Genomic DNA, 14,944 nt, shown 5'->3' with positions numbered 1-14,944 from the left:
AGAATTGTCTTTTCACGTGTTTGACAACAGCTGATAATCTGAATATGGGAAGTGCACGCGCTCTACAAAAAGTAACGAATGGCAGGGAAGAAGTGCGTTTACGCATTAGATGACCCCTTCTGTGTGGTTGAGTAGTATGTGGATATGTGTTGATCACTGCATTGGTTTTTAGTAAATAGTACATTCTAAATAGTATGTAGTATAATTAGTGCACAGTATTCAGTTTAAGTAAGTAGTGGGTAAACCAGATTTTGGATATGCACCATGTCTTCCCCATCTTCCAAATCCTTTATTTGTGATGAGACTAGTTACCAAACAGGCTATGAAAAGGTAATGAAATATTGTCTCTATATTGTACTGCTAAATGAAAATTACTTTGTGAAACAACCAATCATGTTCCTTCACTGAAGGTGTCTAAGTGATGGCTTTGGTTGTTGATTGCTGGAGTTCTCCATGACAGTTGACCGGAGCAGCAAAGGCAGGTGCTTTTACAATCTGCCACTCCCTCTATGTATAACATGTATCTATACACAGGGCTCCCACATGAATACTATACTGATACACTGTATACAGTGTGCAAACTGAGACTGTTCACAAAGAGTTGACAACACTTCAGTCTACAGCTACACATGATGCAACACCTTCGAGTGCATGGTTGTCTAGACTATAACCCTAACCCATGTTCTCGTAATGTTTTGTGAATGTGGCTGTATAGATGGAATGAGTAGGTGTGTCCAAACTTTTGACTGGTACACACACACACACACACACACACACACACACACACACACACACACACACACACACACACACACACACACACACATATATATATACATATATATACACTGCTCAAAAAAATAAAGGGAACACTTAAACAACACAATGTAACTCCAAGTCAATCACACTTCTGTGAAATCAAACTGTCCACTTAGGAAGCAACACTGATTGACAATAAATTTCACATGCTGTTGTGCAAATGGAATAGACAAAAGGTGGAAATTATAGGCAATTAGCAAGACACCCCCAAAAACAGGAGTGATTCTGCAGGTGGTGACCACAGACCACTTCTCAGTTCCTATGCTTCCTGGCTGATGTTTTGGTCACTTTTGAATGCTGGCGGTGCTCTCACTCTAGTGGTAGCATGAGACGGAGTCTACAACCCACACAAGTGGCTCAGGTAGTGCAGTTCATCCAGGATGGCACATCAATGCGAACTGTGGCAAAAAGGTTTGCTGTGTCTGTCAGCGTAGTGTCCAGAGCATGCAGGCGCTACCAGGAGACAGGCCAGTACATCAGGAGACGTGGAGGAGGCCGTAGGAGGGCAACAACCCAGCAGCAGGACCGGTACCTCCGCCTTAGTGCAAGGAGGTGCACTGCCAGAACCCTGCAAAATGACCTCCAGCAGGCCACAAATGTGCATGTGTCTGCTCAAACGGTCAGAAACAGACTCCATGAGGGTGGTATGAGGGCCCGACGTCCACAGGTGGGGGTTGTGCTTAAAGACCAACACCGTGCAGGACGTTTGGCATTTGCCAGAGAACACCAAGATTGGAAAATTCGCCACTGGCGCCCTGTGCTCTTCACAGATGAAAGCAGGTTCACACTGAGCACATGAGCACATGTGACAGACGTGACAGAGTCTGGAGACGCCGTGGAGAACGTTCTGCTGCCTGCAACATCGTCCAGCATGACCGGTTTGGCGATGGGTCAGTCATGGTGTGGGGTGGCATTTCTTTGTGGGGCCGCACAGCCCTCCATGTGCTCGCCAGAGGTAGCCTGACTGCCATTAGGTACCGAGATGAGATCCTCAGACCCCTTGTGAGACCATATGCTGACACATGCACATTTGTGGCCTGCTGGAGGTCATTTTGCAGGGCTCTGGCAGTGCACCTCCTTGCACTAAGGCGGAGGTACCGGTCCTGCTGCTGGGTTGTTCCACGTCTCCTGATGTACTGGCCTGTCTCCTGGTAGGGCCTCCATGCTCTGGAAACTACGCTGACAGACACAGCAAACCTTTTTGCCACAGTTCGCATTGATGTGCCATCCTGGATGAGCTGCACTACCTGAGCCACTTGTGTGGGTTGTAGACTCCGTCTCATGCTACCACTAGAGTGAGAGCACCGCCAGCATTCAAAAGTGACCAAAACATCAGCCAGGAAGCATAGGAACTGAGAAGTGGTCTGTGGTCACCACCTGCAGAATCACTCCTGTTTTGGGGGGTGTCTTGCTAATTGCCTATAATTTCCACCTTTTGTCTATTCCATTTGCACAACAGCATGTGAAATTTATTGTCAATCAGTGTTGCTTCCTAAGTGGACAGTTTGATTTCACAGAAGTGTGATTGACTTGGAGTTACATTGTGTTGTTTAAGTGTTCCCTTAATTTTTTTGAGCAGTGTATATATACACACTCAGCAAAAAAAGAAACAACAATTAATTAATTAATTAATTAACAATTAATGAACATGCACCTGTGGAACGGTCGTTAAGACACTAACAGCTTACAGGCGGTAGGCAATTAAGGTCACAGTTATGAAAACGTAGGACACTAAAGAGGCCTTTCTACTGACTCTGAAAAACACCAAAAGAAAGATGCCCAGGGTCCCAGGGCAATAAATTGCAATGTCCGTACTGTGAGACGCCTAAGACAGCGCTACAGGGAGACAGGACGGACAGCTGATCATCCTCGCAGTGGCAGACCACGTGTAACAACACCTGCACAGGATCGGTACATCTGAACATCACACCTGGTACAGGATGGCAAAAACAACTGCCCGAGTTACACCAGGAACGCACAATCCCTCCATCAGTGCTCAGACTGTCCGCAATAGGCTGAGAGAGGCTGGACTGAGGGCTTGTAGTCCTGTTGTAAGGCAGATCCTCACCAGACATCACCTGTAACAACGTCGCCTATGGGCACAAACCCACCGTCGCTGGACCAGACAGGACTGGCAAAAAGTGCTCTTCACTAACGAGTCGCGGTTTAGCATCACCAGGTGTGATGGTCCGATTCGCGTTTATCGTCGAAGGAATGAGCGTTACACCGAGGCCTGTAATCTGGAGCGGGATCGATTTGACGCTGGAGGGTCCGTCATGGTCTGGGGCGGTGTGTCACAGCATCATCGGACTGAGCTTTATGTCATTGCAGGCAATCTCAACGCTGTGCGTTACAGGGAAGACATCCTCCTCCCTCATGTGGTACCCTTCCTGCAGGCTCATCCTGACATGACCCTCCAGCATGACAATACTCCACCAGCCATACTGCTCCTTCTGTGTGTGATTTCCTGCAAGACAGGAATGTCAGTGTTCTGCCATGGCCAGCGAAGAGCCCGGATCTCAATCCCATTCAGCACGTCTGGGACCTGTTGGATCGGAGGGTGAGGGCTAGGGCCATTTCCCCCAGAAGTGTCCGGGAACTTGCAGATGCCTTGGTGGAAGAGTGGGGTAACATCTCACAGCAAGAACTGGCAAATCTGGTGTAGTCCATGAGGAGGAGATGCACTGCAGTACCTAATGCAGCTGGTGGCCACACCAGATACTGACTGTTACTTTTGATTTTGACCCCCCCTTTGTTCAGGGACACATTATTTAATTTCTGTTAGTCACATGTCTCTGGAACTTGTTCAGTTTATGTCTCAGTTGTTGAATCTTGTTATGTTCATACAAATGTTTACACATGTTAAGTTTGCTGAAAATAAACGCAGTTGACAGTGAGAGGATATTTCTTTTTTTGCTGAGTTTATATATACAGTTGAAGTTGGAAGTTTACATACATTTAGGTAGGAGTCATTAAAACTAGTTTTTCAACCACTCCACAAATTTCTTGTTAACAAACTATAGTTTTGGCAAGTCGGTTAGGACATCTACTTCGTGCATGACACAAGTAATTTTTCCAACAATTGTTCACAGACAGATTATTTAACTTATAATTCACTGTATCACAATTCCAGTGGGTCAGAAGTATACATACACTAAGTTGACTTTGCCTTTAAACAGCTTGGAAAATTCCAGAAAATTATGTTATGGCTTTAGAAGCTTCTGATAGGCTAATTGACATAATTTGAGTCAATTGGAGGTGTACCTGTGGATGTATTGCAAGGCCTACCTTCAAACGCAGTGCCTCTTTGCTTGACATCATGGGAAAATCAAAAGAAATCAGCCAAGACCTCAGAAAGAAAATTGTAGACCTCCACAAGTCTGGTTCAACCTTGGGAGTAATTTCCAAACGCCTGAAGGCACCACGTTCATCTGTACAAACAATAGTACGCAAGTATAAACACCATGGGACTACGCAGCCGTCATACCGCTCAGGAAGGAGACGCGTTCTGTCTCCTAAAGATGAACGTACTTTGGTGCGAAAAGTGCAAATCAATCCCAGAACAACAGCAAAAGACCTTGTGGAGATGCTGGAGGAAACGGGTACAAAAGTATCTATATCCACAGTAAAATGAGTCCTATATCGACATAACCTGAAAGGCCGCTCTGCAAAGAAGAAGCCACTGCTCCAAAACCGCCATAAAAAAGCCAGACTACGGTTTGCAACTGCACATGGGGACAAAGATCGTACTTTTTGGAGAAATGTCCTCTGGTCTGATGAAACAAAAATACAACTGTTTGGCCATAATGACCATCGTTATGTTCGGAGGAAAAAGGGGGATGCTTGCAAGCCGAAGAACACAAACACAACCGTGAAGCACGGGGGTGGCAGCATCATGTTGTGGGGTTGCTTTGGTGCAGGAGGGACTGGTTCACTTCACAAAATAGATGGCATCGTGAGGGAAGAAAATGATGTGGATATATTGAAGCAACATCTCAAGACATCAGTCAGGAAGTTAAAGCTTGATCGCAAACGGGTCTTCCAAATGGACAATGACCCCAAACATACTTACAAAGTTGTGGACAACAAAGTCAAGGTATTGGAGTGGCCATCACAAAGCCCTGACCTGAATCCTATACAAAATTTGTGGGCAGACCTGAAAAAGCGTGTGCGAGCAAGGAGTCCTACAAACCAGATTCAGTTACACCAGCTCTGTCAGGAGGAATGGACCAAAATTCACCCAACTTATTGTGGGAAGCTTGTGGAAGGCTACCTGAAACGTTTGACCCAAGTTAAACAATTTAAAGGCAATGCTACCAAATACTAATTGAGTGTATGTAAACTTCTGACCCACTGGGAATGTGATGAAAGAAATAAAAGCTGAAATAAATCATTCTCTCTACTATTATTCTCTTAAAATAAAGTGGTGATCCTAACTGACCTAAGACATGGAACTTTTACTAGGATTAAATGTCAGGAATTGTGAAAAGCTGATTTTAAATGTATTTGGCTTATTACTTAACGTCTATGGAGGAGAAAGTGGCATTCTAGGAACGTTCAAACAGAAAACACAATCGCCCAACTCTTTATATATATGGCTCTGGATAGGCCTAATATATTGAATTCTAAGTAACTAGCCTACTTCAGGTACTGGTCTTTAAATGTACAGTCAGAGGTATTATACCCTTTCCAAATCTTTGAAGTCTTCATCCAGTTTCGTTCCCTCTGCACCGCCGACCTTCTCACTGACCATCTGCACAGAGAGTGGGAGAGAAAAGGGTCATTGTTACACAATACATGTGCAGTTCATAAAAGTGGATCAGAAAGATCCCTCAACACATGATAGTTGTCTTACTTCTCATATTTAAAGAAAATACAGCTTGCCAGTTCCACCATTCACAAGTCTAGGTTCTAATAGCAGACAAAACAGTTTAATCTTAACTGACTTCAATCTGATCTGACTGACACCATCAAACACAACCCTGTAGGAAACAAGTTCTTCATTCTCTCATACACAGATACACCCCTGTGCAGAGACAAAGACCATTGTAGACATTGTAGATCATTGTTGCCTCCATCAACCTGAAGTGGAATTCTAGAGATGCAGGAGAAGGACCAGATGCTGGAATCCTGTACAGTTTATTTTAGGACTATTTCTATAATGACCATGTACTGTAGAGTAGTGAATCATCTCATAACTTTCAACACAGGCTACAGGACCTTCGTCACATTCATCCCAACATGTTGTAACTTGTCGTGTGAGACATCAATATGTGTGCAGGGCACGCCACCCAGCAGTAAATGCAGCCTACCCGTTTACACTGGACACGTGTAAAACAAATTCACCCTATCCCACCGCTCCTCTCTGGCTCAGTTTTGCTTTCTCCCTCATAAAATGTACAATAGAGATTATCCTCTCTCAACTACTGTATCTGACTACAATACAGTAAAGTCATCAATAAATCATTTTCAGCTTCGACCTGTTGCAAGTTCCATATGTGATCATGACATCCCAGTTACACAACAAATATGAATGTATATCAAGACACACAGGGCAATTGGATGTCTTGACTGTACCACTTTCTGGAAATGTTTATTTGAACAATGACAATACCCAATGTTTTTGATGTGACGTAAACCACTATGCTAATTTAAATCAAATTAGGCACCCTTTCAAGAGGAAACTTAGTACATATGCAGCATGTTTTAGGTCACGTACTGTAGTCAGCCATTCCAGTTTAAAAACGTTCTGTGGCACATCATATGCCATGAGTTTGTATGTTTTTTTATTTCCCCATAGGCTACTGGTAATTCTTTGTCATGCAAGTAGCATACATTTTCTCTCCTTTCTGCCATGTCAGTCCTAAACATGTTAGGAAGGTCTAGCTTACTCAATTATGACCAGGGAAAAAAACAACTGCACGTGGGGACAATGGGATGGTTCTGCAGCAGACAATTCCAGTGACAAGGCACAACATCTACCCACTACTCCTGTCCTTTCTGAGGCCCATACATGACCAGCCATTTACATTTTTGTCATTTAGCAGATCTTCTTATCCAGAGTGACTTACAGTAAGTAGTGAGTGTACAGTATATATTTTCGTACTGGTCCCCCTGAGGGGCTTCACTCTAACTAGGGGAGACGTTTAGGCTATGCATTTCCACCTCTCTCAGCCTTTTTGCAAATGTAACAAACTAGTTTGCCTATAGGCACTTGGTGGGTGCAGAAGCTAGCCTGCCTTTAGATTACAGTAATTAAGGATGCACTATGAAGACCTTGCTCTGCTAAAATTCTAATAGTTCGCCTAATTTCAGTTTGTGACACAAAACAAGCAAGTATAGTGTAGAGAATCATTGCACCATCTAAACTGTGAAATATATTTTCCATAACCAAAAATATCATTTTTTTCAGCTGTTTGAAGCTGGTGTACAAAGTCGAAACTAAAAGACGCAAAAAACTCAACTTAAGACCGGGAAGCATAGAAATGGCACACATAGAACAAATCTCGCTTCATAGACTTGCTTTCAATAAGAATGACAGATCTATAACTTACATTTCTATGTGAATTTGGTTGGGTCGCCCAAAAAGTTGCATATTGCAACTTTACATTTAACTAACATTCAATACAGTCACAAAAAAGTGAGCTTGGTGAGAGCAAAATTATGTTTTTGGTTCTGTGACACGATGATCATGTGGCATTTGGGTTTACTGAAACAGTCCACAATGAGTTGCATTGGGCAAAGAATGTACCAGAGTGAACAAAGCACGGTATGGTGGTTCAGAAAATATGTACTTCATAGTACCAATTGTTGTTACCACACTTGTACACTGCTTTTACACTGAGTGTCAGATCTGATGGTAGAAATGGATACGCAGCAAACAAAGTGATGACTTAATGTGCATGCTGCTACTGATCCCGCACCTAATGTGTAAGCCAGAGAATGGATAACCTGAACCCACACAGCATCTGGGGTAGAAAGTTCACTGAGGGATATAGGAGAGGGGAAAGTGACTCATATAGAGGAATCTGAGCAGGGACAAAGAGCAACAGCCACAGTTACAGTGCTGGAGCTAATAGAATCCGTGTCTTAGCCCATAAACGCACATTTTTGCTTTCCATCAACAGGTGGGAGTGTTCAGCTCTTCGAGTCTTCCTAACCACAAAACGGCTACGTTGTCAAAACATCATGGATGGTGGCTGTGTTAGACTTTCATAGACCTGGGGGGGGGGGGGGATTCTTAAAATAAAAAAAGTTGGCCTACAGCCGTTTTTTTTAAGTATATCAAACAAACAAAAAAACTCCACACCAAGAGAAATTGATTCATTTCAGCTATGCCGTGAGGCAGACACACAAGGCCACTTACTCGGCTGCTACTGCTAGCTAGATTAAGAGGGAGAGCACATCACTGACGCCTGAAAATAGCATCTCTTTTACACAGATAATGGTGTGATTGTAATCTTATTGGGAGCGAGACTACGTAATAGTGAGTCATCTGCCTCCTTAACAATGGGCCAACCACTGCCAGGCTTTCTCATTTTACACAACATTATAGAAAAACATTTCAGAACTGAACTGACACCTAAAGGAATCACACACCGATCATCAGCCTCACACTGGCCCCAAAGACCCTGAGGGAACAACTTGGCTGTGAAGAACAATGGAAATCTGCTGGCCAAATGAACATACAATGTCATGATAGGCCTATACATCTTGATGTAGTCACACAATGTGAGATCATGCAACATGTGAGAATTTAGAAATAAAGCATCCTACAAAGAATGTATTATTTGAGAGACATGGCTGTGCCTGTGCCATTTATAGTATGAGGTCTCCAATGCCTACAGCAGAAATGTAGTTGTGGTGTGGCACATAGGCTTGTTTACTTCATATAGGCTTGCTTACTCTTAAAGTGATAGTTAGAGACTTTGGCAATGAAGCCCTTTATCTACTTCCCCAGAGTCAGAAGAACTTGTGGATACCATGTTATGTGTCTGCGTTCAGTTTGAAGGAAGTGGCTTTTCTAGAATTACATAAATTGCTAACTAACATTAGCGCAATGACTGGAAGTCTTTGGGAATAGCAAGTTCTTCAATACTGGATGCAGAGACATAAAAATGGTACATTTGCATCATTTTGTGGAATTCAATTGGTGCTTGTGTATTTTCATTAGTTGTCATGCATGTTATCACATGCACACAGCATACAGAGTCTAGTTTGAGAAGCAGAATAGCCCATCCCCTGTCAGATGGCATAAGAGCAGCTCCTCAAAAAGCTTGTACTGGGGTGAAACGTGCTTTTATAAGCCCAGTCATTGCGTAGAAAATAACAATTGTAAATGCAATCGCATGGTAACAACTGTTTTGATATGCACAATTAAAAACAATTGTATTTCTCAATCTCAACTCGTAATTAAGGCGTGCATCCCATTCGCCATTCGAGTGCCTAGGCGACAGTCACCTGTAGGCAGGCTATCAGCGCGTCACCATCCACTCTGCAATGTAAGCTTGAGGCAGTATAATTGTTTGAAACCTAAATATTTTACTTTACTCTAAATAATGCTAGTTATTTTAGCAACCCATTGTAGTTGTTGCTATTAAATTCCCCTCTTTCTACGTTTCTAACAGATTTTCATCTCTGTTAGAATTCTCTAAAATGATGTTTCAGGTGGCTTATGGTAGAGAAATGAACATTCAATTCTCTGGCAACAGCTCTGGTGGACATTCCTGCAGTCAGCATGCCAATTGCACTCCCCCTCAAAACTTGAGACATCTGTGGCATTGTGTTGTGTGACAAAACCGCACATTTTAGAGTGGCCTTTTATTGTCCCCAGCACAAGGGGCACCTATGGAATGATCACGATGTTTAATCATCTTCTTGATTTGCCACACCTGTCAGGTGGATGGATTATCTTGACAAAGGAGAAATGCTCACTAACAGGAATGTAAACAAATTTCTGCACAACATGAGAGAAATACGCCTTTTGTGCATATGGAAAATGTCTGGGTTCTTTTAATTCAGCTCATGAAACATGGGACCAACATTTTACATGTTGCGTTTATATTTTTGTTTAGTATATTAGCTACTTCCATTACAGGAGTTGCATGCTCAATAATAGGCTATAACCTTTCGACTGTAAGACGATAGGCTTCCTATTGTTGAACGTTTCCATTAAGCTCTTAATTAAAGATGTCCCTTCCTTGTATGCATGCATAGCATTTTAAGTTGTTCACATAATTTTCCTGCTGGGAAAAAATGTAACCATTTGTTGACCGGTTAAAGAGGGTCAGTTAGTTGGCAGCAAAATCTTCTAAAATTTGCATCCAAATATACAATTGATCAGTTAGTGCTCTGTGTGTAATACACCTTTCAAACCAAGGCATTTCCCCACCAACTTTAGCATCACGCCAACATTTTGCCAGTGGTGAAAAGTACATAAGTAAAAATACTTGAAAGTACTACTTAAGTTGTTTTTTGGGGCATCTGTCCTTTACCATTTATATTTTTGACAACTTTTACTTCACTACATTCCTAAATTAAATTATGTACTTTTTACTCCATTCATTTTCCCTGGCACTCAAAAGTACTTGTTACATTTCAAATGCTTAGCAGGAAAGGAAAATGGTCAAATTCACAGACTTATCAAGAGAACATCCCTGGTCATCTCTACTGCCTCTGATCTGGTGGACTCACTAAACACAAATGCTTTGTTTGTAAATTATGTCTGTGTTGGAGCGTGCCCCTGGCTGTCAGTAAATAAAAATAAGAAATGTCAAATGATTTATACTTAAGTATATTTTAGCAATTACATTTACTTTTGATACTTAAGTATATTTAAAACCAAATACTTTGACTTTTACTCAAGTAGTATTTTATTGGGTGACTTTCACCTGAGTCATTTTCTATTAAGGTATCTTTATTTTTACACAGGTATAACAATTGGGTACTTTTCTATCACTGGTATCATGAAGACACATTGAGTGTAAGATCCTACACCTGATGAAAGTTGGATCAAAAAAGCATGGGCTTGCCTTGGGCTCCATTTAAAAATCTCACCTTTTAATATATATTTTCTAAATATATGAGAGCAGTTCCACACGTTGCTGTGCCGCAAGTTGTGTGGGAAAAATATTTGTTGTATTTTATTCTGTTATAATTTTCTTACCCTATAATGTGTGTTGAATTTGATCAGGGTAGCCTAAGTGTGTCTTGTCTGTTTAATGAACAAAATTATTGATTTTATGTACATGGCGTAGCCATACAGGCACAAACCAGTAACATAATTCAACTCAAAATACATTTATTCTTTTGGAAATACATTTTATTAGTCTTATGTTTCTTAGGACCTGCCAGAAACAATTTAATAATGGATTTCTTTGTGATGGTGTATAGTCAATGGTTTTATTAAAATAAACATCTACTCCCACACTTGCTGGCATGGGCACGGGACATATAAAAGGCTTATCCTGGCAAGAATGTGGTAACATAATGTAAAGTCTGTCTGTAAAGAGTATATGTAACTAGCCTATAAGCGACAGGGGCCAATGACACTGTACATGTTAACTTAACCTTTTGAGCAGCATATGATCCTTCAGCTGACTGCTCCCTTTGTGAGTGAATATGATAGGATCAGCCATCTGCAGATTCTACTCTGACCCACCATTTCCTCTCACATTCCCACCAACTTCCCTGTATGTGTTGCAAAGTATGCTAGTGACGCTGCAGGACAATGAAAGGCATTTCATTCAGATATCGATAGTCAAATTAAGTATTAATTATGACACTTGGTATGTGTGCGTACACAAGTTGAATAATGTGTAGGCCAAGTTTGAAAAATGTGGTGAAAAGGGGATAGTAAAAAAACAAAAACATGGGCGTGTGCTACGGGGTGCTGCAGCTATATTCATTTTCTAATGCCAACTTCCTGCATTCCATAAGAACAGAAAAACAGTGCTGCAGAAAACATATGAAACCAATTCCTACAAGTAGGCCTATTTCCAATCACATGCAGTCATTGCTAGTGACAACACAACTGCATGCTCTGAATAAGCATATTATTTTGTGCCTTGCAGGGGAAAGTCATATTTCTTGTTGGCGTCAGGCATTATTGACTCCTATGAAACTGCATTGCAGTCCAATCAGGAAGAACGCACATAATTTCTCTCTCTTAGCCCCCTGTAACACATGCACGCAAACAAATAAAAAAAATACAGTACATACATACATGCACGCACGCACGCACACACGCACAAACACTGCAGTTTTGGCCCTCCATTTCCTCTTTCATGTTCTGTCTTCCCAATGGATTGACTCTTTTCCCTTTCTCTTCATATTCCTCTTTTTATCTCCCCAAATGGGATCTGAGCCCGCTCCTAAAAGGATATTGGGGTATAAAGCAAAAGTCTTTCCTGCTGAGATCAACAGGGACAGGATGAGACTGACTCAAAAGTAGGTTGATACATTGCTATGTTTTCATTTATAAAGCCCTTTTACAAAAAGTCCCACTGTACTTATCACTACACTTTAGACATATGAGTTACCACACCCGGTCTAAGGGATGGCTAACGCTGGAAATTCCTTTCGTCTCGGGTTTTTTTAGTCAGCTTTTAGTTTTTTTGCACCTTATTTGTGGAACAATCTAAATGCTCTGAAATTTGATGTTTTGGTGCCTCTAGGCAAATTCAGAACGCTGATTGAGGACCTTTATACCGTGTTTTTCTTTCTGCTTGCGTTTATTTTTATTTTGATATGTATTTTCTGTAATTCAGGGCTCATCTGTAAAAGACACCTTGGTCTCAGTATACTAAAACAAATAAAATAAAGTATTAGTAATCAACCCTCAGAACAGATCAGCCAGGTCTCCAACTGAGGAAAACAAATTTAAATCATCCATCTCTGTCTACATAACCAACAAGATATTGGCACTCTGAAATTAGTTACAGCAGAGATATCCTATGCTCTACAAGAGTGTTCCAACGTGTGGGGCAACGGTCGGCAGAATGGGAGGCTGAGTGAAACGTTTGGGAACCCCTGCTCTACAAGCCAACTAACAAAACCACAACAGCATGTTGCCCCTGGTATCCCCAGGCTATAGCTTTTTTTAGCCTAGTATCAGTAAGGACATTGGAATACGTTACCTGAAGGTGTGTACACCCTCAGCTTGCCTGTTGAGTGACAGTACACGTGTCAGGTCTGTCAGCTATCTAGACTAGTACTGTTAGCTGGGTAGCTGTGTGTACTAGGATAGCTAACTACCTGCGAAGTGTTTTTCTTGAAATTCTAGCTAAGTACATAAAAAGTAGCTAACTTACGTTAGCGAGCTGGCTGGCTAGCTAACAAACGTTAGCTGTCAAGTTTATCATGGCATTCTTTGGAAGGTTCTTGCCACGTTTTAACTTTAGTTTTCCCATGAAATGATTAAAGACTGATAACTAGCTAAATAACTTACAAAAACATGAACAAAAAAGAGAGCTATGTATAACTAGCTAATGTTACTACAAAATGAGCCGAGCCAGTAACTTAGCTAGCAAGCTAAACTTAATAAAAGTTCATGCAAGCTAGCTACCTAGCAAACTCAGATAATGATTTATTTTTTAACCCGTTTGTTATGTAAAATCACTAACATTAGCAAGCTAATACTTATTGAAACAAATCTGTATTAGGAGGGGAGGAAAGTTGTTTGCTAACCTGGCTGGCTTTATAAAACTGCTTCTTGAAGCCCGCTACAGACATCTTGGAACCGGTCTTTCACCTTTGCCGTAATAGGATTAAATTTGATACAATAACTATTACTAGCTAAAATAGTTGTACGCCGCGGTCATATGATTGCGTTAAAATCGTTCTCCTTTACAGTACACGCCGACGAGGATGTCCTGCGGTTCACGATTGTGACTAGAAATGCTATTGAACAAGGGCGCAGATCTCTATAAAGTGCATATAGGTCTTCAAAAACTCTAGGACTAGGTGTGAGTATATCCACAGTGTACACTTTTAGCTGCACCAAACCGTTAACTCGACACCTCCAACATATCATTGCGCTCGCTGCACATTCCAAGTTGTCTCTCCATAAGCAAACTTGCAGCGCCCTCTATCGCACACAAGAGGAGCAGGCCAATATGGTCTGTGTTCACTTTTTTCCCCACAGGGTGGCATAAGTGTTTTTCAATAATTGTCGATGTGTCTGTCTACTTCAGTCTCAAGTACTTTTGTTGAAAACCACTTCAAACTCACTCATGCTCAGTGTTGGGGAGTGGTGAACTACATGTAGTCTAACTAGTAATTAAACGGCATGTTGCAGTAGCTTGGTGGTATAGTTGAACATTGAAATCTTGGTAGTGCTTTCGGTAGTTAATAACTTTTTGTTATGTATTAGTGTAGCTGTAATAACTGAAACTACACACAATTTTTTTTGCTAAATAAAATAATATTTTGGGTGAAATTGTCCTTAAGTGGGAACCCCTCCTCACAAGTCCTTAAGTGGGAACCCCTGCTCGCCTCACAAGTCGTCAACTGGCAGCTTCATTAAATAGTACCTGCAAAACACCAGTCTCAACGTCAACCGTGAAGAGGAGACTCCGGGATGCTGGCCTTCTAGGCAGAATTCCTCTGTCCAGTGTCTGTGTTCTTTTGCCCATCTTAATATTTTCTTTTTATTGGCCAGTCTGAGATATGGCTTTTTCTTTGCAACTCTGCCTAGAAGGCCAGCATCCCGGAGTCGCCTCTTCAAGGTTGACGTTGAGACTGGTGTTTTTCGGGTACTATTTCATAAAGCTGCCAGTTGAGGACTTGTGAGGCGTCTGTTTCTCAAACTAGACACTGATGTACTTGTCCTCTTGCTCAATTGTGCACCGGGGCCTCCCACTCCTCTTTTTATTCTGGTTAGGGCCAGTTTGCGCTGTTCTGTGAAGGTAGTAGTACACAGCGTTGTACGAGATCTTCAGTTTCTTGGCAATTTCTCGCATAGAATAGCCTTCATTTCTCAGAACAAGAATAGACTGACGAATTTCAGAAGAAAGTACTTTGTTTCTGGCCATTTTGAGCCTGTAAGCGAACCCATAAATGCTGATGCTCCATATACTCAACTAGTCTAAAGAAGGCCAGTTTTATTGCTTCTTTAAATCAGAAC

At 41.7% G+C, this 14,944-nt stretch overlaps 1 protein-coding gene across 1 annotated transcript in view; it reads right to left on the bottom strand.

The window, feature by feature from the left end:
• The window catches only part of LOC129855123 (endophilin-A2-like), a 32,249-nt gene extending 18,381 nt beyond the window's left edge, over positions 1–13,868 (bottom strand). Inside the window, exons 1-2 of the mRNA XM_055922466.1 lie at positions 13,507–13,868; positions 5,504–5,572 (exon numbers count right to left, since the gene is read on the bottom strand). Of these exons, the coding sequence (XP_055778441.1) occupies positions 5,504–5,572; positions 13,507–13,551 (114 nt within the window). The 5' untranslated portion in view covers positions 13,552–13,868. The remainder of the gene's footprint in view (positions 1–5,503; positions 5,573–13,506) is intronic.
• Between the last annotated feature and the right edge of the window lie 1,076 nt (positions 13,869–14,944).

This window comes from Salvelinus fontinalis, chromosome 5 (genome assembly GCF_029448725.1).
Source record: "Salvelinus fontinalis isolate EN_2023a chromosome 5, ASM2944872v1, whole genome shotgun sequence".
In the NCBI taxonomy this organism is placed as follows: domain Eukaryota; kingdom Metazoa; phylum Chordata; class Actinopteri; order Salmoniformes; family Salmonidae; genus Salvelinus; species Salvelinus fontinalis.
Note: the sequence above shows the minus strand (reverse complement) of the source record. Positions and strands in the feature narration are given on the sequence as shown.